The sequence below is a fragment of the Centroberyx gerrardi genome, chromosome 11 (genome assembly GCF_048128805.1).
Source record: "Centroberyx gerrardi isolate f3 chromosome 11, fCenGer3.hap1.cur.20231027, whole genome shotgun sequence".
Lineage (NCBI taxonomy): Eukaryota > Metazoa > Chordata > Actinopteri > Beryciformes > Berycidae > Centroberyx > Centroberyx gerrardi.
In genome coordinates, this window is record NC_136007.1 from 385,680 (window position 1) to 412,863 (window position 27,184).

At 44.8% G+C, this 27,184-nt stretch overlaps 1 protein-coding gene across 1 annotated transcript; it reads left to right on the plus strand.

Moving 5' to 3' along the window:
• Positions 1–3,977: 3,977 nt before the first annotated feature.
• Positions 3,978–10,634, plus strand: LOC139915048 (deoxycytidine kinase 2). Its single transcript, XM_071903522.1, has 8 exons — positions 3,978–4,099; positions 5,911–6,029; positions 7,327–7,410; positions 7,699–7,808; positions 9,235–9,382; positions 9,822–9,937; positions 10,093–10,192; positions 10,407–10,634. Exons 1-8 carry the CDS (start codon positions 4,000–4,002, stop codon positions 10,431–10,433), a joined length of 804 nt encoding a protein of 267 aa, XP_071759623.1. The 5' UTR covers positions 3,978–3,999; the 3' UTR covers positions 10,434–10,634.
• The last annotated feature ends 16,550 nt before the right edge of the window (positions 10,635–27,184 follow it).

Genomic DNA, 27,184 nt, shown 5'->3' on the forward strand with positions numbered 1-27,184 from the left:
ACTCAATGTCTCTGTTCATATGTGGCCAAAACATCAGAGCTCTTGCACGTCTCTTGCATTTTTCAATGCCTAAATGTCCCTTGTATGTAAGTTTTGCCATTTGTGAGCGTATGGAGGTAGGTATGACAATCCTTTTACCTTTCATAAGAACTCCACTGACCACTGACAGTTCCTCCTTGAAGTTCTGGTATGGATTGGTCAGCCTCTGGTCTCCTGGTAGGTGAATTTTCTCCATCACAACCTGCAATCTGTCTCCATTTCTCCTTAGACACAGGCATGTGCTTTTGTATGCAGTCCACATGTATCTGTACATCATGTTCAGTACTACTTGGGCCTGTTTTGCTCAAGGATGCTCTGCTGAGAGTGTCTGCCATTACCAGGTGCTTTCCTGGTGTGAACTCGAATGTCAGACTGTACTTCTGGAGATGGAGCATTAAGCGTTGAATGCGTGGTGGCCCTCCAAGTGCCTTTGTTGAGATCGCATTCAGTGGAACTTCTCACATCCAAAGACTGCTCCCAATGTCTCCTTCTCAATTTGTGCATAGTTACGTTCCGCCTCGGTCATCGTCCGGGATGTGTAGGCCACCGGGAACCATGCAGAGTCTTGTTGTTGAAGCAAAACTGCTCCCAGTCCATCTTTTGAAGCGTCAGTGGACACTTTCACTGGACGTGCTGGGTCATAGAATTTCAATACTGGATCTTTAACCAGACTGTTCTTGAGCATTTCCCATTCCGTCACGTGTTCATGCTCCCACCGCCATTCAGCTCCACTTTCCAGCAAGCTGTGCAACGCTCTTGTGTTAGCCAATAGATTGGGAATGAATCTTCCCACGTAGTTAACTAAGCCCAGCGCACGTTGCAGCTCAGTTTTGTCTTTGGGCGATGGCATGTCTGTTATTGCCCTTATCTTTTCAGGGTCTGGCTGTATCCCTGCTGCGGATAGTTTGTTGCCCAGGTAAGTAATTTCACTCACCCCAAACTGACACTTCTGTTTGTTCAGCTTCAGCCCAGATTTTTGTGCTTGTGCCATCACCTTTCTCAGTCTCTCATCATGCTCTGTCCTTGTAGTTCCCCAAACGACCACATCATCCAGAAAAACTCCCACACCTTCCATACCATTGAACAATTGCTGTACTGTCCTGTGAAAAACCTCAGGAGCTGAAGCAATACCTGCCAAAAGGCGTGTTGAATGTGCACAGTTTTGCGCTTTCCTCATCCAGCTCAATTTGGTAAAACCCTGATGATGCATCCAGTTTGGAGAAGAAGCGTGCTCCTGCCATTGCGCTTGTGATGTCTGACTTTGTTGGCAGTCTGAAGTGCTCTCTTTTGATCCATTTGTTCAGATCTCTCGGATCTATGCATAGTCTTAGATCTCTGTTCTTTTTCTCCACAATGACAAGGGAATTGACCCAGTCTGTAGGTTCTTCCACTTTTCTCACTATCCCTTTGTCTATCAGGGATTTCAGTTCTTTTCTCAGTCTTTCTTTCAGTGCCACTGGCACTTTTCTTGCTGCGTGTATTATTGGCTCAGCATTGTCTTTCAACTGTATTTTGTACCAGTTTGGTAAACGGCCGACACCCTGGAACACATCTTTGTACTCTTTCACCATCTCAGCGGTGGATCCTGTACCTGTGTCCATGTGTTTTTCAGTAGTGCTCCTAGGGGTCACTAGAGCGCTATCAATGACATGGACTCTCTTTATAAGCCCCAGCCTTTCGCTTGCTCTTAGACCTAAGATAGGCTGTCTATCCTCCTCAACTAGGACAAACAGTGCGCTAAAGGAGCGCCCTTCTCCTGAAAGAGTGGCTCTGAACACACCCTTTGATGGGATTGGTTGGTTATTAAATGCTCTCAAGTCCATTTTCTTAGCACCTTGGGCTTTATGCTCAGTTTCTTGAAGTATTTCAGTGGCAGGACATTTACCTGTGCGCCAGTGTCAATTTTCATTGGGACTGTTACATCATCGACACTCAAGTGTGCTATCCATTCATCCTCACTGCTGTCCATATCAGTCAGTGTCACTGTCTCCATGTACAGTGGTTCATCATCCTCGCTGTCACTTGCCTCTTTTGCCTGCCTCACAACATGCACTTTTTTCTTTGTGAAACAGGACCTGGCAAAGTGATTTTTTCCCCCACACTTCCGACAGTCTTTGCCATAAGCTGGGCATTTGTTTGGAGCATGTCTACTCCCACATCTTTCACAGTCTTTGCCCTGTTGTGTCCCTTTGGGTTTCTGTGACTGCCGTTTATCACTCCTTTTTATATGTTTTTGCACGGCATCAGCGGCTGGTTCACTGTCATTGTCAAAGGACTTGAGCTGTATCTTTGTGCTTTCAGATGCCTGGCAAATTCTAACGGTCTTTTCGAAAGTAAGTTCTGTTTCTTTTAGTAAAAGCAACCTTACTCTCTTGTCCTGCACTCCTATCATTATCTGGTCTCTTGTCATGGAATCGCACAGTGTGCCAAAGTTACAGGATTGACTCTTGAGACGCAGGTCTGTCACATACAGCTCTATTGATTCAGTCTCTTTTTGCATTCTGTTCCTGAAGACATACCGTTCATATGTTTCGTTCTTTCTTGGCGTACAGTAGTCCTCAAACTTGCCCAGTACTGCGGGAAACTTGTCTCTTTCATCCTCCGAAAAGACGAACATGTTGTACACATCCAACGTGGCGTGGCCAGCCACAGTTAGCAACAGAGCTATCTTCCGACGATCATCTCCTCCATCCAGTCCGACCGGCAACAAATAAAACTCAAAACTCTGCCTGAAGGCTTTCCAGTTCTCGTGGACATTGCCCGTTAATTTTAACTCTTCAGGTGGACAAATATTATTCATCATCACACTCATTTTTCGGATTTACTCCTGGTACCATGTATTGACTGCACCGTACACACAGACTGCCATTTTCAAGAGCCCCTTTTTATTGCGTCACATCCGTACATGCAATGTTGTGCAATGCAATGTAAACAGCACCATCTGTAGGCTGTATCAGTACACATAACACAAAGTAAAGACTGTTAAACTACAACAAAGATGTTTTGTTCACAGACTTCTAACCATAACACAAAGTAAAGACTGTTAAACTACAACAAAGATGTTTTGTTCACTGACTTCTAACCATAACACAAAGTAAAGACTGTTAAACTACAACAAAGATGTTTTGTTCACTGACCTCTAACCATAACGAAAACTAATAAAAAACATCATACTGCTCAGTCTGCAGAACCGACAGTAACGATGTTTAGGATAAAGATAACTTCAAATTGAGCTAAATTATATTTAGGTCTCCACATCTACACTGAAATTAGCCTAAATAAAATTATATAATATTAACCAGGGTTAAGATAATATAAGATAGCACTTTACTTAGTTATCAGGTTATTTTAGCTCCGCCTCTGGAAGTGGAACTTTAGGAAAATGTATTTTCTTGTTTCAGTTTGGAAACTTTATTTTAGAAAACTGATAAAGTTATTTCAAAGTGCTGCAGTCTGGATAATAATATATAGATTAATAATAATATATTATCATTATATATAATAAAATCATATTATCTTAATCATCAGCATTATTATCCTACTGTGTAGGTGAAGTAGCAGTAACAGTTTTAGTACTAGTAAGCAGTAGCAGTAGCAGTAGCAGTAGCAGTAGTAGTAGTAGTAGTAGTAGTTTTAGTACTAGTAGCAGCAGCAGTAGTAGTACTAATAAGAGTAGTAGTAGTATTTGTCGCTAGTCTTCCATTAACACCAACACACTGAGATAGAATCAGAGTGAGACATCTTCCCGGTTGTCTTGTAACAAAATATCTTACTTCCCATTTAGCTCCGCCCCCGGAAATGGAACTGTTTAGCGCGGAATTTGATTCCATAACACAGCGCGCGCCCCGGCAACCCGCAGTCTGTTTCCCTCCGTTAGAGCAGAACACAGAGAGAAGAAGAACAAGGAGAAGAAGAAGCAGTAGTTTCAGAAGCAGAAGCAGAAGAAGAGTTTTAATAATAATGGCGACTCCTCCGAAGAGAGCGTGTCCTGCCCGCAGCTCGGAGCTGGACAGCAGCTTCCACCGCAGAGTCAGGAAGATCTCCATCGAGGGAAACATCGGTGAGTTCTGAAACTGGCTTTAAACCGAGCGAGGATCAGCAAGTTGATGAACATCGGTGACTTTAGCAACTACAGGCTGTTGAACGCGGTGGTTTTAACAACAAGTCCCGGTGAATAGTTTGAACTTTCTGCAGACAGATTAACAGTTTAAAAGCGTTAAAGCAGCGACTCTCTGATTCACCGATGAACAGAAACATGGCGGTTCAGTTGGTTGGTTAGTTGGTTAGTTAGTTAGTTAGTTAGTTAGTTAGTTAGTTAGTTAGTTAGTTAGTTAGTTAGTTAGTTAGTTAGTTAGTTAGTTAGTTAGTTAGTTAGTTAGTTAGTTAGTTAGTTAGTTAGTTAGTTAGTTAGTTAGTTAGTTAGTTAGTTAGTTAGTTAGTTAGTTAGTTAGTTAGTTAGTTAGTTAGTTAGTTAGTTAGTTAGTTAGTTAGTTAGTTAGTTAGTTAGTTAGTTAGTTAGTTAGTTAGTTAGTTAGTTAGTTAGTTAGTTAGTTAGTTAGTTAGTTAGTTAGTTAGTTAGTTAGTTAGTTAGTTAGTTAGTTAGTTAGTTAGTTAGTTAGTTAGTTAGTTAGTTAGTTAGTTAGTTAGTTAGTTAGTTAGTTAGTTAGTTAGTTAGTTAGTTAGTTAGTTAGTTAGTTAGTTAGTTAGTTAGTTAGTTAGTTTTCTTTGTCAGTTTGTCCCGCCTGAACGGACACGATGGCGCCAAATTTAACCGGTAAGACTGGACTGGTTTTACTGGTGAAATACAGAGAGATGAGCTACTGATGTTGTTTTGTCGTCAATATGCTGACTGTTCATAATGTGTATTATAATCTAAATCTATAATCTCTCTGTTCTCTGCTGCTGTTAACCTGTCGCTGAAAACATTAAAGCTGCAGAACAGGGAGAATAAAGAGAAACTAACAGATCTGTTGTGTTAAAATGAGAACTGTAATGTTTTATCTGCAGCTTGTGGAACTAGAACTGAATGTTCTGTGTTCTTCAGCTTCTTAAGTACATTACAGTATAAAGAACATCAGTCTTCTGTCTGTATTATGTTATAATAATTATGCATTATATAAAGGTTTATTCATGATGCACTTCTGTTAGAGACTTATAGAGACTGTCTCTGTGTGTGTGTCTCTCTCTCTCTGTGTGTGTGTGTGTGTGTCTTTGTGTGTCTCTCTCTCTCTCTGTGTGTGTGTGTCTCTCTCTCTCTCTGTGTGTGCGTGTGCGTGTCTTTGTGTGTCTCTGTGTGTATGTCTGTGTGTGTGTGTGTCTCTTTGTGTGTCTCTCTCTGTGTGTATGTGTGTGTGTGTCTCTTTGTGTGTCTGTGTGTGTGTGTGTCTCTTTGTGTGTCTCTCTGTGTCTGTCTGTGTGTGTGTGTGTCTCTTTGTGTGTCTCTCTCTGTGTGTGTGTGTGTGTCTCTTTGTGTGTCTGTGTGTGTGTGTGTCTTTGTGTGTCTCTCTGTGTGTGTGTCTCTTTGTGTGTGTGTGTGTCTCTTTGTGTGTCTCTCTGTGTCTGTCTGTGTGTGTGTGTGTCTCTTTGTGTGTCTGTGTGTGTGTGTGTCTCTTTGTGTGTCTGTCTGTGTGTGTGTCTCTTTGTGTGTGTGTGTGTCTCTTTGTGTGTCTCTCTCTGTGTGTGTGTGTGTGTCTCTTTGTGTGTCTCTCTGTGTGTGTCTCTTTGTGTGTGTGTCTCTGTGTGTGTGTGTGTGTGTGTGTGTCTCTTTGTGTGTCTCCGTGTGTGTGTGTGTCTGTGTGTGTGTCTCTTTGTGTGTCTCCGTGTGTGTGTGTGTCTGTGTGTGTGTCTCTGTCTGTGCCCCCCCCCCCCCAGCGGCCGGTAAGTCGACGTTCGTCCGGCTGCTGCAGAAAGCGTCGGAGCAGTGGGAAGTGATTCCAGAACCGATCGGGAAGTGGTGCAACGTGCAGAACGACAGCGACAACGTTTACCAGGTAAACCAGTAAGGCCAGTAACACTAACACCAGGTAAACCAGTAAGACCAGTAACACTAACACCAGGTAAACCAGTAAGGCCAGTAACACTAACACCAGGTAAACCAGTAAGGCCAGTAACACTAACACCAGGTAAACCAGTAAGGCCAGTAACACTAACACCAGGTAAACCAGTAAGACCAGTAACACTAACACCAGGTAAACCAGTAAGACCAGTAACACTAACACCAGGTAAACCAGTAAGGCCAGTAACACTAACACCAGGTAAACCAGTAAGGCCAGTAACACTAACACCAGGTAAACCAGTAAGGCCAGTAACACTAACACCAGGTAAACCAGTAAGGCCAGTAACACTAACACCAGGTAAACCAGTAAGGCCAGTAACACTAACACCAGGTAAACCAGTAAGGCCAGTAACACTAACACCAGGTAAACCAGTAAGGCCAAGATCAGGTAAACCAGGAACAGCAGTATGACTAACACCAGTACCACAGTCTTTTACTGGTTTCTACTGGGAGCTGACAGTACATCACAGTCTTCTACTGGTTTCTACTGGGAGCTGACAGTACATCACAGTCTCCTACTGGTTTCTACTGGGAGCTGACAGTACATCACAGTCTCCTACTGGTTTCTACTGGGAGCTGACAGTACATCACAGTCTTCTACTGGTTTCTGACCAGTTAGTCTTTTAACTCAAGATTAGGTGATTTTAATCAGTGGGTGTAATCTAACCTTCTCCTTTCCTCCTGGTTCCTCCTGATTCCTCCTGGTTCCTCCTGGTTCTCCTGGTTCCTCCTGGTTCCTCCTGGTTCTCCTGGTTCCTCCTGATTCTCCTGGTTCCTCCTGGTTCCTCCTGGTTCTCCTGGTTCCTCCTGATTCTCCTGGTTCCTCCTGATTCTCCTGGTTCTCCTGGTTCCTCCTGATTCTCCTGGTTCCTCCTGATTCTCCTGGTTCTCCTGGTTCCTCCTGGTTCTCCTGGTTCCTTCTGGTTCCTCCTGGTTCTCCTGGTTCCTCCTGATTCTCCTGGTTCCTCCTGGTTCCTCCTGGTTCCTCCTGATTCTCCTGGTTCCTCCTGATTCTCCTGGTTCTCCTGGTTCCTCCTGATTCTCCTGGTTCCTCCTGGTTCCTCCTGGTTCTCCTGGTTCCTCCTGATTCTCCTGGTTCCTCCTGATTCTCCTGGTTCCTCCTGGTTCCTCCTGGTTCCTCCTGGTTCCTCCTGATTCTCCTGGTTCCTCCTGATTCTCCTGGTTCTCCTGGTTCCTCCTGGTTCTCCTGGTTCCTTCTGGTTCTCCTACAGGAGTTGAGTTCCTCTCAGAAGAGTGGAGGAAACCTTCTCCATATGCTTTATGACAAACCGAGCCGCTGGTCCTACACCTTCCAGGTCAGACTCCTCCCCCTCCTTGATGATGATATAATAATCATCATCATCATCATCATCATCATCATCATCATCATAAAAAAAGAAGCATTGTTATGGATGTGTGTTGGTTTGGAGCTTCCACTTCTATTGTGAATGTGTGTCTGTACTGTGAGTAGTACTGTGAATACTAAATACAGTATACAGTACATATCACCCCGCCTTCAGTATATACAGTATGTTAACTCTCTCTCTCTCCCCCCCCCCCCCCCCCCCCCCCCCCCACACACACACACACACACACACACACAGAGTTACGCCTGCCTCAGCAGAGTTCGCTCTCAGCTTCAGTCTCCTTCAGTCAAACTGCAGCAGGCTGAAAACCCGGTTCAGTTCTACGAGCGCTCCGTCTACAGCGACAGGTACTGATACTGCAGTACTGTGTGTAGTGATACTGTGTAATAATATTGTAATACTATGTACCGATACTGTCTAGTCTTGTTTATTTATATCACCCTTTGTCACAAGCATGTCTCAAAAGGCTTTACATGGCATCATATACAGTACATGTCATATACATACTACTACATGTCAAATACGAAGGAGTCATGGAGACCGGCTCAGGAACGGGAACTCGCTGCACCTGCTGTGAGCCGGGTGGCACAACCATCGCTCCGTCCTCCTCCTCTTCCAGGCACGCGTTATCGAACGGGCGCCCTCCTTCATCGGTGTTTCACCGATTAGCCCACGATACCCGGGGGGGGGGGGGGGGGCTCAACTCAAGTCACCAGATTGGCTCACCTCTCTTGAACCAGATCCACCAGGATGCTGCTTCTGCCTGCTTGCTGATGTCAGGTATCGGCCTCCTCCTAGCCGGGCCGGGGGTTTCCATAGTGACCGCCCTGCAGCCGACTTCACCCGGCAGATTTCAGGCCTTCCGCCTCTTCTGCTGGCTCTCGAAGACGAGGGACTGGTATTTCTGCTCGTGTGCCTCCTCTCTTCCCGGGGCTCCGTCTCGAGGACCGCCTGCTCGGGACCTCTGGACCAGGACGGGGTCTGGTCTGAGGCTTGTTGGGTTATCTCCTCCGGGAATCGGCGCCGCTTCTTGAGGTCTGCCCGCGTCTCCCAGCCTGCCGTGGCCAGGATCCCTTTGCTCCTCGTCTCCACGGCAACACTCTCCCCTGGCCCGAGAAAGAAATCTGTCGACTATTTTTTAATCTAACGATTATTTTCTTAGTTACATTAGTCATAACAAAATAAAACTCAAATTTGAAAGCTTTATTGAGCTCTCAAGTCTTTGAGGAGCAGGTGGAGGAAGCTTCTGTCAAGACTTCAAGGAGAAAATCATCTATACACCTTTTGTATGTTATGATAGAATAATATTGTCTTAAGTGTTGATAGTACAGAAATATATTGATTAATTTTATTCAGTAATTTCATGCCTGTAAAAATGCCATGGATTCCATGGAAGTAGAGGTGAAAGCGATCCGCCCCTGTGCTCCAGACGATCGTGGACCCGGTCCCGAGCTTCTTCCCCGCGGCTCGTGGCCGGCTGCTTGGAGCGCTGGGTGATCCAACGTCTCCGGTTCCTTCTCTGCCGGTCTGCAGGCCGGCTCTGTCCGGGTGTCTCTGTGCCGCCGGTCTGCACAGGATGTCCCGTCCCTGGAGTGCCTGGTTCTTCACTCTGTCCTGGTGCCTCGCCTCTTCTGATACAGCAGACAGCTTCAGTAGTATTAGCAGCAGTAGGAGGAAGTAGTAGTACTAGCAGTAAATCTCTCTCTCTCTCTCTCTCTCTCTCTCTCTCTCTCTCTCTCTCTCTCTCTCTCTCTCTCTCTCTCTCTCTCTCAGGTATATCTTTGCCTCCAACCTGTTTGAGAGTGGAGACTTGTCAGAAACAGAGTGGAGTGTGTATCAGGACTGGCACAGCTGGTTACTGAGTCAGTTTGAGAGCAGCATCGCTCTGGACGCCATCATCTACCTCCGAGCCGACCCACAGGTACTGATACTACCAATACTGCAGTACTACTGTAGTATTACATATCATCTACCTCCGAGCCGACCCGCAGGTACTGATACTACCAATACTGCAGTACTACTGTAGTATTACATATCATCTACCTCTGACTGACCCTCCGCTGCAGACTGACCCTCTGCTGTGCTTTCTGTGTGTATTTCAGTATATTGAAGTATTTCTGTGTCTATTTCAGTAGTATATTGAAGTATTTCAGCAGTATATTGAAGTATTTCAGCAGTATATTGAAGTATTTGTGTGTATTCCAGCGCTGTATTGAAGTATTTGTGTGTATTCCAGCGCTGTATTGAAGTATTTGTGTGTATTCCAGCGCTGTATTGAAGTATTTGTGTGTATTCCAGCGCTGTATTGAAGTATTTGTGTGTATTCCAGCGCTGTATTGAAGTATTTGTGTGTATTCCAGCGCTGTATGCAGCGGCTGCTGCATCGCGGCCGGGAGGAGGAGCAGGGAATTCCTCTGGAATATCTGGAACAACTTCACTACAAACATGAAGCCTGGCTGTTCCACAGGAACACCAGGTGGGAACCGACGGGACGTTCCGCAGCCACACAGCGGTTCTGCCTCACTAGAACAGGCAGCAGGTTATATGGTGTTGAGGTGACGGTTGGTATGTGTTAACGTGTGTGTGTGTGTGTGTGTGTGTGTGTGTGTGTGTGTGTGTGTGTGTGTGCAGGCTGGACTTCGACTACCTGAACGACCTTCCCGTCTTGCTGCTGGACGTCAACGACGACTTCAAGAACGACCGCATCAAACAGGAAGCTGTCGTCGACAAGGTTCCTGTTCAGTTTTTATTTCCATTTTATTTTACTCCACTCTTTATCTTCTGTTTGCTCTGCTGTTCAGTTTATTTTCTATTTCTTTACTCATTTTATATTTTATTCTACTCCGCCCTTTACTTTATTTTCTATTTGAATTTTCTCTGCTGTTTATTTTGTATTAATTGATTTTAAATGTTTTCATGTATCTGACTTTCTTCTTCTCTTGCAGGTTAGAGAGTTCCTCAGCACGTTGTAGAACTCGCCGACCAATCACAGCTGGCCTTGGACTGATGAGCGCAGTAAGGGGTCTTCTCATTGGACGACTAGTTTGGCCTTGTATTTTTATATTATTATTATTATTATTATTATTATTTTCTGTGTATCAGAGCAACTGCCGACTTCTTCAGTGTTTTTTAAAGGAGATTGTGCTTTGTGGAATTCCAAACTGTAAATATTTACATTTCGGTCTGCTGCAAACACTTTCACATTCATATATATTTTTATTTGTTTTTATTTTGTACGGTTGGAATGTGTTTTTCTGCAGTAGTTCCTCCAGACAAGAGGACAGCAGTGTAGTCAGTGTTGAATCTGCTGTTACCTGTGTGTGTGTGTGTGTGTGTGTGTGTGTGTGCGTGCGTGCGTGCGTGTGAGTGAGATGTGGTCTTGTTACCAAACATTAAATCTCCATTTGATTTAGTTTCTGCAGATAATTTTTGTTTTTTAATAAAATGTGAAGCTTCAGTCACATGAATTTCACATTAATGACATTAACTCTTAACATTAATTTTAGTGTCGGGAGTCTTTATTCAGTCGGTGATCTGCTGTAAATCTAACGATGTTAAATCACAGACGTTTTTTAAATAAATGAAACGAGTCGAAGCTTCGTGTAAAGTCTGATTTCTGTCTGAAATATTCTGCAGTTTTAGTGTTTCGAGCTTCATGAAACCTTTTAACACCAGATGTAGAATTTCAAACCTACGTGAGAAAATACGACTTCATTCAGATTCGTTTTTGTCTGTAAAGTTGTCGACATGAAAAACAGAATTCGTCCTGCCGAGCTTCTCTAAAGCTTCCGGATGGATCTGCAGGGTTCCTACGGGTGCCGGAAACCCTTAAACACTTGAATTTTAATGTGCTGTTTTCAAGGTTTGAAAAGTGCTTGGATTTTGAATAAAGTGCTTGAAACTGCTTGAAATTGTAACGTTAATTGCATTACTCTCATAATAAATCGCTATCTGACTGAATAATTTGATTTTTAGATAAAGAAATAAAATAAGTTGGGGAGAGAGAGACTAACTGCTTTTGCCTTTCGCACAAAATGAAGACGACTCCGCTCGAGCCTCGCTTGCACTCTGCGCATGTGTGTCAGTGTTTTTTGATGTGCGCCCTGTGATGGGACGGTGAAGTGGTGGGACAGTGAAGTGATGGGACAGTGAAGAGATGGGACGGTGAAGTGGTGGGACGGTGAAGAGGTGGGACGGTGAAGTGGTGGGACGGTGAAGTGATGGGACAGTGAAGTGGTGGGACAGTGAAGTGATGGGACAGTGAAGTGAGGGGACAGTGAAGAGATGGGACGGTGAAGTGGTGGGACAGTGAAGAGATGGGACGGTGAAGTGGTGGGACGGTGAAGAGATGGGACGGTGAAGTGGTGGGACGGTGAAGAGGTGGGACGGTGAAGAGATGGGACGGTGAAGTGGTGGGACGGTGAAGAGGTGGGACGGTGAAGTGGTGGGACGGTGAAGTGATGGGACAGTGAAGAGATGGGACGGTGAAGAGGTGGGACGGTGAAGAGGTGGGACGGTGAAGTGGTGGGACGGTGAAGTGGTGGGACGGTGAAGTGATGGGACGGTGAAGAGATGGGACAGTGAAGTGGTGGGACGGTGAAGAGATGGGACGGTGAAGTGATGGGACGGTGAAGAGATGGGACGGTGAAGTGGTGGGACGGTGAAGTGGTGGGACGGTGAAGTGGTGGGACGGTGAAGAGATGGGACAGTGAAGAGATGGGACAGTGAAGTGGTGGGACAGTGAAGTGGTGGGACAGTGAAGAGATGGGACAGTGAAGAGATGGGACAGTGAAGTGGTGGGACAGTGAAGTGGTGGGACAGTGAAGAGATGGGACAGTGAAGTGGTGGGACAGTGAAGTGAGTGGGAGGCTAACAGACGACATGTCGGGAGGTTGCCGTTTCAATGAATGTTGGCTTGAAAACGAATAATACAAATGTTAGTGGATTTTCGGGAGGGATCGAGGGTGATACAATATGGTAGTACTAGTATTGCATGTCAATTACGGCACGTTCAATTATGGAATATGCAACGTAACAGCTAACATTACCTTTAAATGACATAGCTAATAATGTTAACCGTAACGTAGTTTGGAAATGTAAACTAAGTTACAGACTCCGCTTCATCCTGTCATCATCTCTTACTACTATACTACAATCCATGAAGCCATAAAGTTTACTTTTATGATGCCTATAATGTTCAGTTTTTTTGACACTGTCATAGAGGTGTTAATTCAATTATATGTTTAGCATTGAGCAGGGATGCAAACTAGTCACCTTTAGGTGCGAGAGCCAGGGGAGCAGCAATACTTGTTAAGAAAAACATCCCGTTTATTTCCACTAATACTATCTCTGGTATTAATGGTCGCTACATAATCGTTACAGCATTGCTGTCACAAAACATAATTTTGGTTGTTTATAGCACAATAACATCTGATTTAATGTGATGAAGAAGTGAAATAATCATTTTGAGTATATATATGTATATAAATATGTAATTTACCACAGCTGTAAGGTGCTGGAAAAGCTTGAAAATGCTTGAAAAGTGCTTGAATTTGACTTTGGAAAAGGTGTAGGAACCTGGATCTGGACTTCACCAAAACTCACAAAACAAGAATATAATTTCTCTGTTGTCAGTCTCAAGTTAGAGAATGATGTATTGAGCTGAATATTGTCCTTGTAGGGGCTTTAAATAAAGTTTTTCACATGTTCAGACAGTAAAGTGGGTCGAATATTTACCAGACTGGTTCTGTGTGACGGATGTTTGTTTTGTTGAGGAACGTTGAGTGTTTGTTGTCCCAGCGGCGCTGTTGGTTTCTTATGGATCTGATAGTCAGCACTTCTTTAAAGATGGCTGCCTTTATTTATATATGTATAGCGGCCAATTCCAATGTTTCCACATGCCGCACGGTTATAGACGCCAAACATGTTCTGAATGCGTTTCTTGAATTAATTTACTCACAGTTTGTTGATTCATGATGGTGATGATGATGATGGTGATGATGAATGAATGGAGCAGCAGGTGAAGTTGCAAAGTAACAAAGAAAAAGGCTTTCCACAAAGTTTAAATAAAAACTGAAATAGGCCTTTTCAGAATATGATGAGTAAATCAAATAACACGAAAAGTAACAAAAACTAGGACTGCAAGCAGTCGTTGACGGGCCGGCCGGATGTAGCGTTAAGGATGTGGAGAAAGAGTCACAGCAAACAAAGCACATTTACTCAGCATCACCCAGGACTCAAACTCACAACCTTTGACACCGAGTCATGAACTTGTTGAGCTGTCTGTTTGAAGAGAGGAGTCACATGACTGAGGCAACCAGCAGGGTGCCTGATAAGATCTGTCCGTCCATACAAAGGCAGATTTCAAACTAGTGTCAAATATTCCGTTTTCAAGATAAAATTCTGAGAATTTGCGTACTTTATCTAGACAACATAGAGATGTCTGTAATTTATTTTTACTAGTATGGAATGCTCCATGAGCAAAAAACTGATGTTTAAAGATGCTCTATTTTCCATTGACTACAATGGTTTCCATGAGGGCAGAATTCAAATTATTTTAAAAAAATACTTTTTTTCAGATAGAAGTCTGAAATTTTGTTTCATCTATCAAGACAGGAAAATATTTTCTATTTTTTTTACATGAAGATTGGACATTGAGTAAGCAGCAGTTCACCGTGGCTGTGTACAGCGCCATTTACAGTCAGACATTTTGATGAGCTGTGGGCTCAATTTTGGATTAAATGAAAAACCCAACGATGTTCTGTAGTGATTTTCATGTAATTTGTGCAAAGTATGTGGGACTAGTTAGATTTAATTAGTTTTACAGTTTTTAATAAAAACAGTGGTGGACTTCATAATTTAGTATAGGTACCAGTGGATGAAAGTTTTGTCTTGTTTATTACAGAGCTGTAGCATGTATTGTTGATTTTTTATAATTTTTTAAAGTTTTGAAATTTAGACCGCTGCTGTAGCGCCACCATCTGGACTATTTTCCCCAGACGTGAGTGTCGTTTGGCACGGGACTGGAGCTATGGGTAAGTTTGGTGAGTTTTCATGCATGGGAAGGCAGTTTTAGTAAGAAAGAAAGAAAGATAGAATAATAATACATACAAACACAATAGGGACCGGCAGCAGCTCCTAATAAAACAAAGGTTACATTATTTCCGATTGTTTCACGGTTGAAAACCACTACTCTCTTCGCCGTCTTCCACCTGGATCAATTTACTGGACTGTCACTTCCTGTATTTCCTGTTTGTCCGGTGAAAACAGACTCGGCCACCAGGTGACGCTGTTCCTCTATACTGTTCAAATAAAAAAGACAAAGAAAAGAAATGGCTATAACAATATTATAAATATATACATATATATTTATAATATAAATAAATAACTCAAACATAAATAATGACATAGTCAAAGGATTAGCGCTGGAGGAGGAGCTGAGAAGAGTCTCCGGGTGTTGTTGCTATGCTAAACGTTAGCCTAGCTAACATTAGCTACAAAACGGCAGGATGCCGGCTCTTGGTCCCGCCCCTGCTTCATCCTCATATGTTGGTAGAACTCTGAAGTGACATTGATGAGCAGTGTGCTTCAGAAAAGTTAAAATTATTTCAACTTGAGAACAGGTCCAGAACAGGTCCAGAACAGGTCCAGCGCTCACAGCGCTCAGCGCTAAAAAGAGGTGAGATACCAGTTTGCTTTACGGCGCTTTCATGACATTATTGTGCTTTGTTTATATGAGAGCTGAAGTCACCGAGTGAAGCTGTTCATGACTTTACTAGTAGGAGACTCTGAACACATCTACTGTGGATCAAAGAGGCGTCTCCATGTTGAGAGAACACCTGGACCTTCACACGTTACCCATAGTCCAGAACAAATGTTATATAGGGTGTGAAAGCCAAGCCGGCTTGCACTAGGTCAACCTAGTCTTGTTTCTTGAGTTGAAGCATCAATGATTTATTGAGAAGAACTAGTAGTTAATATTTACAGAGAAACAGCAAACGAACCAGAAGAATAACAGACAGACTGAGAGGAGCGACAGAGTTCATGTTCAGATTCAGACTGAATAAACAACAGGAACATCAGAGGAACATCAGAGGAACATCAGAGTTCATGTCCACAGGTTCAGATTTAGAGATTTGCTTCTGCGGATCACTTTGTCTCTGGAAATGTCCACAGCAGAACCACTGTGAGCAGAACAAACCTCCTTCAGTAACAGAGCAACAGACAGCCTCACAGAGCAACAGACAGCATCTCAGAGCAACAGACAGCGTCTCACAGAGCGTCAGACAGCCTTACAGAGCGACAGACAGCATCAGAGAGGGACAGACGGTGTCTCAAAGCGACAGACAGCATCACAGAGCGACAGACGGCGTTTCACAGAGCGACAGACAGCGTCTCAGAGCGTCAGACAGTGTTTCAGAGCGACAGATCATCAGGACCTATAGAAACCAATAGAAACCAATAGAAACCAACAGAAACCAATAGAAACCAATTGAAACCAATAGAAACCAATAGAAACCAACAGAAACCAATAGAAACCAATAGAAACCAACAGAAACCAATAGAAACCAATTGAAACCAATAGAAATCAACCTCATGTCTGTCCAGTCTCTCAGAACAGAAATATGAGGACAAAGTTTACACTTTAACCAGGAAGTTAAAGAATAAAAACCAGAGGAAAGCTGTGTGAAAATGTTCCGTCCGTCGGTTCTGTCCTCATTGATTATCAATGAGTCAGAAAGTGCTGAGCCAGCATGTTCCAGCATCTGTTCCTACAGGAATCAATAGAGGAGATGATTGGCAGTTCAGCTGTCTGTTGATAATCAGCAATAATCTACTGGAACACATTATTTAAATGTTTCCTGTGCTGAGATGCTGTCTGTCACTCTGAAATGCTGTCTGTCGCTCTGAGATGCCGTCTGTCGCTCTGAGATGCCGTCTGTCGCTCTGAGATGCCGTGTGTCCCCTCTGAGATGCCGTCTGTCGCTCTGAGATGCCGTCTGTCACTCTGAGATGCCGTGTGTCCCCTCTGAGATGCCGTCTGTCGCTCTGAGATGCCGTCTGTCGCTCTGAGATGCCGTGTGTCCCCTCTGAGATGCCGTCTGTCGCTCTGAGATGCCGTCTGTCGCTCTGAGACGCCGTCTGTCGCTCTGATACGCCGTGTGTCCCCTCTGAGACGCCGTCTGTTGCTCTGATACGCCGTGTGTCCCCTCTGAGACGCCGTGTGTCCCCTCTGAGATGCCGTCTGTCGCTCTGAGATGCCGTCTGTCGCTCTGAGACGCCGTCTGTCGCTCTGATACGCCGTGTGTCCCCTCTGAGACGCCGTCTGTTGCTCTGATACGCCGTGTGTCCCCTCTGAGACGCCGTCTGTCGCTCTGATACGCCGTGTGTCCCCTCTGAGACGCCGTCTGTCGCTCTGAGATGCCGTCTGTCGCTCTGAGATGCCGTCTGTCGCTCTGATACGCCGTGTGTCCCCTCTGAGACGCCGTCTGTCGCTCTGATACGCCGTGTGTCCCCTCTGAGACGCCGTCTATCGCTCTGATATGCCGTGTGTCCCCTCTGAGACGGCGTCTGTCGCTCTGAGATGCCGTCTGTCGCTCTGAGATGCCGTCTGTCGCTCTGATACGCCGTGTGTCCCCTCTGAGACGCTGTCTGTCGCTCTGATACGCCGTGTGTCCCCTCTGAGACGCCGTCTGTCGCTCTGATATGCCGTGTGTCCCCTCTGAGATGCTGTCTGTCGCTCTGAGATGCCGTCTGTCGCTCTGAGATGCCGTCTGTCGCTCTGATACGCCGTGTGTCCCCTCTGAGATGCCGTCTGTCGCTCTGAGATGCCGTCTGTCGCTCTGATACGCCGTCTGTCCCCTCTGAGATGCCGTCTGTCGCTCTGAGATGCCGTTTGTCGCTCTGTGAGACGCCATCTGTCGCTCTGAGACGCCGTCTGTCGCTCTGATACGCCGTCTGTCCCCTCTGATACGCCGTGTGTCCCCTCTGAGATGCCGTCTGTCGCTCTGAGATGCCGTCTGTCGCTCTGATACGCCGTCTGTCCCCTCTGAGATGCCGTCTGTCGCTCTGAGATGCCGTTTGTCGCTCTGAGACGCCGTCTGTCGCTCTGAGACGCCGTCTGTCGCTCTGATACGCCGTGTGTCCCCTCTGATACGCCGTCTGTCCCCTCTGAGACGCCATCTGTCGCTCTGAGATGCCGTCTGTCCCCTCTGAGACGCCGTCTGTCGCTCTGTGAGACGCCATCTGTCGCTCTGAGACGCCGTCTGTCGCTCTGATACGCCGTCTGTCCCCTCTGATACGCCGTCTGTCCCCTCTGAGACGCCGTCTGTCGCTCTGAGACGCCGTCTGTCCCCTCTGAGACGCCGTCTGTCGCTCTGAGATGCCGTCTGTCCCCTCTGAGACGCCGTCTGTCGCTCTGAGACGCCGTCTGTCCCCTCTGAGACGCCGTCTGTCGCTCTGAGACGGTCGTTCTGTGATGCCGTCTGTCTGTTGGTTTCGAAATACTACTGTAGCCCAGAAAAACATGCTGTATAAAACTGTGAACATTGTCAGTAAAATTCTGGGTGCCTTAGAGACATTTATGAAACCCGGGCCCTCTCTAAAATCGACAAACTCCTATCATGCTCAGTGTAGTGGAAATTATATTATACCATTCTATTTCTCTATGCATTAAGCACTGTCTTATTTCTATGTTGTCTGCTGTCAGTACATTTCCACTGGCTTGAGACAATGGCTACTGTGTGAAGATGACCCTGGAAAGTCTAGCCATTTTATCTTTGTCTTGCACAGATGCATCCTAATCGTAGAATGTTTCAAGTATAAGAATGTGCCAGACTTCTCATGACTCAGCTGTTTCTACTACATGATTATAAGAAGGGCGGACAAAGCTCATTGTTTCGCTCTTTGTCTCACACACTCGTTGGGTGGGCATTGCGCCTTGCTTGCAAGCAATAAAGATAACAGAAGGACAACTTCTCATCTCCAAGTCTCTTTATTACAGAAAACTTCCGCCACACTCGGACACCCCCTCTATCCCAAAAAGCAGTTCCTCCCCTCAGGACGACGCCTCCAGGTCCCCCGCTCTAAAAGCAACCGGTCAAGAAACTCTTTTCATCCCAGTGCTATCTTATCTTATCTTATCTTATCTTAATTGCTCTTTATAATGCACACTCATGAATTACCCACAGCACACAAGCACTTACTCAACCAACTGGACAATACTGTAAGACCTTGGCGTGTATCAATTTTTGCTGAGTCTGCCTGAGAGACAAACCCTCTTCCTTTCGAAATGTTTTTTAGGTGATAAAAAGCTGATTTTTTGATAGTGTTGACTGAAAGTTTAGGTCTGCATCCATGATGACACCTAGGTTCTTAACTTTTGAGATTTTTACTCTTCAGTGATAGAGAATCTAGGGAGGCGCAGAGATTTTCTCTCTGGGCCTTTGGGCCTAGGATCAAAACCTCTGTTTTGTCAGTGTTCGGCTGTAGAAAGTTATGAGACATCCATGTGTTTATGTCTTTGATACAGCTAGTTAAAGAATTTATGGGGCCTAAGTCTCCGGGGTTAAGGAGATATAGAGCTGTGTATCGTCAGCGTAGTTGTGATATTTAATATTTCGACTCCTTATATGTCCTAGAGGAAGCATATATAGATTAAATAGAAGTGGTCCAAGGATGGATCCCTGCGGAACCAGTGCCTGAAATGGGCTGGTACTCACCGTTACTGCGTACTGGCACTTCTGATTTTTGTCCACATGAGTACCCTTACTTCTTATTGCATACCGGCACCTCCTGGTACGCCTTAGTTGAATGAAGAGAGTCTCCGTATGAAAAAAGTGCGCCATAGACTTGACAGGGCTTCATTTAAGCAGACAGCATCCTACAGACTGAAGGCAGCGCTCCGCTCACACGGTGAGTCAAACTGCATCCGAAAACAAAGCTGCATCGATCAAGTGAAGAGGTGTCACTCTGGCCCTAAATTAAATAGCCTCTTGTAATTACGTGTTCTGCAATATTAAAACCATTCTACTGACGTTTTGCCCCGCAAAGGCAGATTGTAAAGAATATAATGGCTTACATTCTGATGCAGGACTTTGTGGGCAAAACGACAATGGAAGGATATTAATTGTGTAGAAAAAATAAATAAATTTATATTGTGAGCAGAGTGATGCCTCTTCACTTGATCTGATGGAGCAGAGCAGTCAGTGGAGCACAGGGCCGTTAAAGTGTCAATCATGAAGAAATTCATGGTAATCAAATGCCAATATGTCCAATCAACACTACTGGTCAGGTGCCGATAGAGAGAGAAAAGAAAATAGAGGATGTACAAGCACAAATGAAAGGTATGTTATTGCGCCAAGAAGGAATAAATGTACGTAAAAAGTTACATAATGCTAGTTTTCTTACATCATGACTGTCAACAACAACAGGTCAATATTGCTTTGTTGCCACTGCCTCCAAAAAGCACAGACAGCTCTGTCGTCAGTTATATAAAGACAATATTGGCCTCTGTCTATTTGCATCAGTCTTCTGTACGCTTGTAAGTATGTAATCTTTCTCTGATGTAATCTTTCTCTGATATTATTACAGCACTAACCCAGCACATTTTTCTGTGTTGATTTTTTTAAATGGCAAGGTAGGTTAGGACTAGTTGTTTTGCAGCTAAACTGACTGTAACTGTCTTGTTTCATTTTCAGTTGGTTTTATTGTAGCATATATGCAATATTATATTTGTATGTAATGAAATGCATACAAAAATACATTTGAAGCGGGATATATTACCAAGATATGCGTATAAATATAAATATGTCCAAGACACATGCGATGCTCATGTCATGCAACTGCTGAATTAGGGTACTGGCACCTTTTTTGGTCCAATTCAGGCACTGTGCGGAACACCACGTTATACTGACTTTCTCTGGAGTATTTTGAGTCATTTCGACCATTCAGAGAAGTCCTAAACCAGTCAAGTACAGAGCCAGAGACCAATCCAGTTTTCAAGTTTATCCAATAAAAAAATCTTGTGGTCTACTGTATCAAAGGCTGCACAAGAGTAGATTTGAGTCAGAGTTTAATCTTAGGTCGTTGGTCACTTTTACCAACACTGTCTCTGAAAACCAGACTGATAGTACTCATAGAAACAGTTGTTGTCTAGGTAATCATTTAGTTGCAGGTACACTATTTTTCAAGAATTTTGCTAAGGAATGGAATGTTTGAACATGTCCACTAAATCATCACAAGATGATGGAGCAGCACTGGACGTTGAGGTCGTCATGAGATTTATAAAAGATTGAGTGGCCTCAGCATTGATGTAGCGCTTTCTCACTTTCTTATCTACCGTTTTTCCTCTAATATTGGCCCGGGCCTTTATTTACCTCGACTGCAGAGGGTACCAGGCCTTTATTGGAAGCAGGCTTATATTAGAGACAGGCCTTTATTTCTAATTCCCTCTGTTTGATAAGTATATTTGCTCATATTTTAGTACGAAGCCTCCTTGTTTTCTGATCTGCTTCTGTTGGGGTTCGTTAGGTAGACTTTTTTTGTTACTGCAATGCATTACGATAATTACGGTAATCGACGACGGCACGCTCCAGAGACTTCCGCTGGCCGAGCCATCTTGTGGCACTTGTATGTTACTACAAACTACAGTTACATGTATAACAGGCGCCAGGCCGGCCTTTATTTGTTCGTGTCGACCACGGCCCCGGCCATTATTGGCCGGGGCTTTTAAATGAATAAACTATTAGAGGAAATACGGTATTTTAACCTTTTCTATAGACATGTTTACATTAAAGAACACACAGTAATGATCAGAAAAAGTCACATCCAGGACAGAGGTAACAGTGACATCTAGGCCTTTGGTAATAACCAAGTCCAGAGTATGTCCCCGATTGTGGGTAGGCCCTGAGACATGTTGAGTGACGTCTTAAGTACTTAATAAACTGAGAAATTCAACGGCATCAGGGGCACTTGGATTATCTCTATGAATATTGAAATCGCCAGATATAATGATCCTTTCAAAATCAGTGGAGATATTCAGTCTGATCTGTTCTCTACTAGGCTAGGTAGGGAGGGTCCAGACAACATCAGCCCCAGGGTGCTCAAGACATGCGCTGGGCAGCTTGCAGGAGTGTTCCAGCACCTCTTTAATCTCTCTTTGAGGCTGAAGAAGGTGCCCCAGCTGTGGAAGACCTCCTGCATCGTCCCAGTGCCCAAGAAAGGTCGTCCCAGCGCTCTCAATGACTACAGCCCAGTTGCTCTGACCTCACATGTCATGAAGACCTTTGAGAGCACCTCAGGCCCCTGGTGGTCGGCTCCCTGGACCCTCTGCAGTTCGCATACCAAGCCCACATTGGAGTGGAGGACACCATCATCTACCTGCTCCACAGTGCTTACTCACACCTGGAGAGGCCAGGGGGCGCTGTGAGAATCATGTTCTTTGACTTCTCCAGTGCCTTCAACACCATCCGGCCCCTCCTGGCGGAAAAGCTCTGGAGCTGGTGGTGGACTTCAGAAGGAGCAGGAAGCCCCCAAACCCTGTCACCATCCAGGGGGAGGAGGTGGAGATGGAGGTAAGATAAGATAAGATAAGATAAGATAAGATATACTTTAATTTCCCCGTAGGGAAATTTGTTCTGGACTCCATCCTGCAGTTCCACAGAAGATAAAATCATACATACTACATAGTAAAAAACGTCAACATCTTAACAACACATGGCTTCCATACACATACACAGTTTGCACATACACATATTCAACAGTTTGCCTATACACATATACACATACACACCTACTGACAATGGCGACATATTGCACAATATTGGCGACATATTGCCCTCATGGCCAACATCTACATTACATGTTAGTGTTGAGAAGCTTAATGGACATAGGCAGGAATGAATGTTTATAACGGTTCAGCCTGCTCTTGGGAACCCTGAATCTTCTACCGGAAGGTAAGAGCTGGAACTCTGGGTGGAGAATGTGAGTTGGATCAGACACTATTTTCTGTGCCTGTCTGATAATAGACTGATCATAAATTGTTTGGAGGGATGAGTGTTTTTTAACCCCCATAATTTTCATAGCAGTCTGTACCAGACGAGCGATCTTCAACTGTACCGTCAAGTTACCATACCAGGCTGTAATACCATATCTTATAATACTCTCTAATACTGCATGGTAAAATAGTAACATGAACTTCTGCTCAACTCCATAGACCCTAAGTCTACGTAAAAAATACATCTGCTGTTGAAGTCTAGAGCAGAGACTTTCAACATGGACCCTCCAGCTGAGTGTATTATCAATATGAACCCCGAGGTACTTATAAGAGCAGACCTGAGTGATGGATACATTGTGGATAGCCACCAGCCTAAGATCACCCACTGCCTTCGGGTCAAACACCATCTCCTCAGTCTTCTTCACATTCAGCACAAGGTGGTTAGTGTCACACCATTGCACAAATCTCTCTATTTCAGAGTGGTAAGCTGATGAACTGCTGTCTCTGTGCATTAGGCCAAGGATGGCTGTATCATCTGAGAATTTAATGATATAGTTCTCAGGGTGGGTTCTTGTACAGTCATTTGTGTACAGTGTGAAGTAACTGACACAACCCTGGTGACACAACCCTGAGGGGCACCAGTACTGATTGACCTTGGCTCTGAGAGGGCACTGTTGACGCTAACATGCTGAGTACGATTGGTTAAAAAGGAAAAATACCATTTTAAAATAAAAGGATTTACACTCATCTGTTTCAATTTCTGAGTCAACATGTGAGGCTGCAGTGTGTTAAAAGCTGAGCTAAAATCAACAAACAGTAGGTGTGCATAAGCCTTGGGGTCTTCCAGGTGTTTAGTGACCAGGTGTGTGATGCTATTAATAGCATCATCTGTGCCACGCCCCTGCTTGTAAGCAAACTGAAAAGGGTCTAAAAATACATATACCTCTTTCTTAAGCAACGACACCATAATCCTCTCAAAACATTTCATGACAATGGATGTCAGTGCAACAGGCCTAAAATCATTGTTTACCTTTGGACAAGGTTTTTTGGGGACAGGTGTAATTATTGATTTCTTCCAAAGGGTGGGGATGGTGTGCAAGTCCACAGATTTTTGGAAGATGGGGCACCATGGTGATGTCCGCTCCTCTGCACATGTTTTGAGGAGAAATGCAGAGATGCCATCTGGCCCTGTGGCCTTCTTAGTACAGGTGTGCTTATAAAATGATTGGACCTTATAAGGGTCAATCACCAACCTTACATCCTGGTCAGTAACAGAGATTGTCTCTAAAACATCTCTACATTCAGAGGAGAAGTCCTGGGTTTCAAATCTCAGGTAAAAGTCATTTAATTCATTTGCTTTTTGCAGGTCATCAGAGGTACCGAGACATTTTTTAGCTGGAGTCATATTAGTGATTGCCTTCATAGTGTCCCACAGTTTTTTGGAGTTCATTGCAGAAAAGTTCTGTTCGATAATCTCCTTATGTCTCCTCCTAGCTTCTCTAAGCATGTGGTTAAGCTCCTTTTGCACAATTTTCAGTTGCGTTCTATCCCGGTTCTTAAATGCCATTTTTTTGCAATTGATGCAGTCTTTAACTTCTTTAGTTATGTATGGTTTGTTGTTAGGGTACACAATTATTTCTTTCTGAGGTATCACATTGTCCACACAAAATTGTATATAATCAGTAACAGTCTCAGTAGCATTGTCCACATCCATCTCATGAAAGATACTCCACTCAGTAGAGAGAAAACATCCTTTGAGAGACTCTATGCTATCACTAGTCCAAACCTTTACAGTCTTGGTTTGTGGTTTGCTACATTTGAGAACAGTTCTGTAAGTGGGGATGAGGTGCACTGTATTATGGTCCGAGTTTGACAGCGGGGGTTTGGCTCTACTCACATAGGCGTTGTTCACATTGCCGTAACATTTGTCTAGAATTCTGTCCTCTCGTGTCTCGCATTTAACGTATTGTTGAAAACCGGGAAGTGACAGATCAAGTTTGCAGTGGTAGAATGAAAATCGGGGCCTCAGGGGTGCGTAGTAATTGCTGGTGAACACAGTCAGTGATTTGAGCAGCTGCACTTGCAGCGTTCCCGCTGGGTGGAACATAGACAGTGCAGAGGATGATATTCCCAAACTCTCTAGGTAGATACAGGGGTCTTAAACTCAAGCACATCAGTTCAACGTCGGGGTTGCAAACAGTCTTACGCAACGCGTGTTGTCTGCACCATTTATCATTGATAAAAACACAGATGCCCCCCCCTCTGCCTTTCCCCGACGTTTCACTCCTGTCTGAGCGAATGAGAGAGAAACCCTCCAGCTCACACAAAGAGTCAGGAATATCACGATGAAGCCACGTCTCAGTAAACACCATGATAGATGACTCACGGTACTCGTAACAGGCTGTAGCGTTGATCTGCAGCTCGTCCATTTTCTTCTTTAGTGACCTCACATTACTGAGTATCATGGAGGGTAGAGGCGGCCTGTTGCCTCTCCGTCGGAGACGCTGCCGGACTCCTCCTCTCCTTCCCCTTCTCCGAAGACGTCTCCTCGGGGCCGTGGGTCGTATGTCCTCAGGCAGGTCAGGGAGTGGCGAGGCTCCCCCAGCGCGGAGAGCCAGCAGTGCGTCTCTAGTGTATGAGAGCGCCAGGTTGTTTCCCCCATGTGCAGGTAGTGTTTGGCATGGTCGGAGAAATTCCAGGATAAAAAGTGCCAGTAAAAGTTTTGCAAGGGTCGTCATTGTGCCAATACACACGCACAGTCTCTTGATTAAAAACGTGTGGTTTCAAATCAAAGAAACGTTAAAAGCGAATATAAAACGACATAAAAACTGCAGCACAGGACAGGAGCCCGGGTTGCAGCAGTGCCGCGCCACTGGAAGTCAGAGAGGTGGAGATGGTGAACTCCTATTGGTTCCTAGGAGTGCAGCTCAACAACAAACTGGACTGGTCGGACACTGAGGCTCTACAGGAAAGGACAGAGCAGCTGTTCTTCCTGAGGAGACTCAGGTCCTTCAACGTGAGCAACAGGCTGCTGCAGATGTTCTACCAGTCTGTAGCAGCCAGTCTCTTCTTCTTCTGTGGTGTGCTGGGGAGGCAGCATCAAGGCAGGAGAAGCCAACAGACTGAACAAGCTGGTGAAGAAGGCTGGCTCTGTAGTGGGACTCAAGCTGGACAGACTGGAGGCAGTGGCAGAGAGGAGGAGGGGAAAAATAAACTCCATCCTGGAGAACCCTTCTCACCCTCTCTACGACGAGCTGAGGCTGATGAGGAGCAGCTTCAGCCACAGGCTCCTCCTCCCACGCTGCAGGACGGAGCACCTCAGGCGTTTCTTTGTGCCGGCAGCCATAGACTTGAGATTTGAAGACATGGGCATGGCCATTTCTCAGTTCTGGAAGCAAAAAACCCATTCATTTTTCGCATACACATGGTCACGTGACATGCCATTCAGAGTGTTGCAGCAGTTGAATGACCTGAACCGCTGTGAGCCATTAGCTCAAACGAGTGGCAGCTGCGTCGTAAAAACTAACGTAGTTGGGAAAAAAGGCTAATGGTACAAGACTGTGTATATCTGGGTGTTAGAGGGTAAAGAAACTACTCATCCCAGAGATAATTGCACCATTGAAGTCCTCCAATCACAGAGCTTTCTCCGTCGTCTTGTCATGTGGGAGAGACAAAGTATATCTAGAGCTAGTCATACAAGACTAACGCTACAACCATGGACTGTAAAGAGTTACAACGTTAAGACAAGAAGAACATGGTCCAGTGTTTTGTACCTGGCTGCAACTATCGGTCAGGAGAACAACTGCACTTCTTTCTACCGCTTTCCATCGTCTCAGTCTGAAGCAGCGGTGGATCGACTCATCAGTTTTAATCAAGACTTCACAGCTGGTATCAGAGAACTGCTGCTCGCTCTCTGCTGCACTACATAGCTGTCATCTCTATTGCAACATGATGCTATAAGATTTACATTCGGCAAAAAACATGAATACTAATTCTACACTTCTACCGCTATGTGCTTGACACACCTACCAAATCGGCGTTGCGAGTTTGTTGTGCTGTCACCATAGTAACGGCCTCTAAGGATCATGGGTACTGTAGTGTTTGGTGCCGTTTTAAACACGGAAGCGACAGAAAAAACACAATTCGACACAAAGGAGGTTGAAACACTTATAACTGAGGATCATTACAGCAACATTTACTACTGTTTTCTGATCTCGGAGACTGAAGGCATTCTCTGTTGTGTAACATGGCAGCTATCACTAAAGTTACGTTTCCCTGTGAGTCTGGCGGCTGGTCAAAAACTCTTCCGGAACCGAACGTTTCAACTCTATTGGACTGTTCATCAACATCAGCGACCCCTGCAACAGCCAGCCATGATCACCGCCCCTCCACCCTCCAGCACCCCCCCACCCCCCCACCCTCCTCGACACCCACACTCTGCACAATAACTTGGACATGGACCCTAGCCCCTAGGAATTTCCCCAAGGGGATTAATAAAGTGATATCTTATCTTATCTTTACCAGGCAGTCTGATCTGTTCTCTACTTGTCAGTCTGATCTGTTCTCTACTTGTCAGTCTGATCTGTTCTCTACTTGTCAGTCTGAGGTTATGAGTCTGTCAGCATGTAAAACAGGAACAATCCTTCAATTACACTTTGCCTCCTGAAGCCAACAGAGCGGAGGATGGATTAATGTTTAATGTTCTACTGACAGAAACAGAAACACCAG

What these genes read in the sequence shown, in the direction of transcription:
- LOC139915048 (XM_071903522.1), top strand. Translation starts at nt 4,000, where the DNA reads ATGGCGACTCCTCCGAAGAGAGCGTGTCCTGCCCGCAGCTCGGAGCTG. An exon ending in CTCCATCGAGGGAAACATCG is followed by an intron (nt 4,100 to 5,910) that starts GTGAGTTCTGAA and finishes CCCCCCCCCCAG; the next exon opens with CGGCCGGTAAGTCGACGTTC. An exon ending in CTGTTCCACAGGAACACCAG is followed by an intron (nt 9,938 to 10,092) that starts GTGGGAACCGAC and finishes GTGTGTGTGCAG; the next exon opens with GCTGGACTTCGACTACCTGA.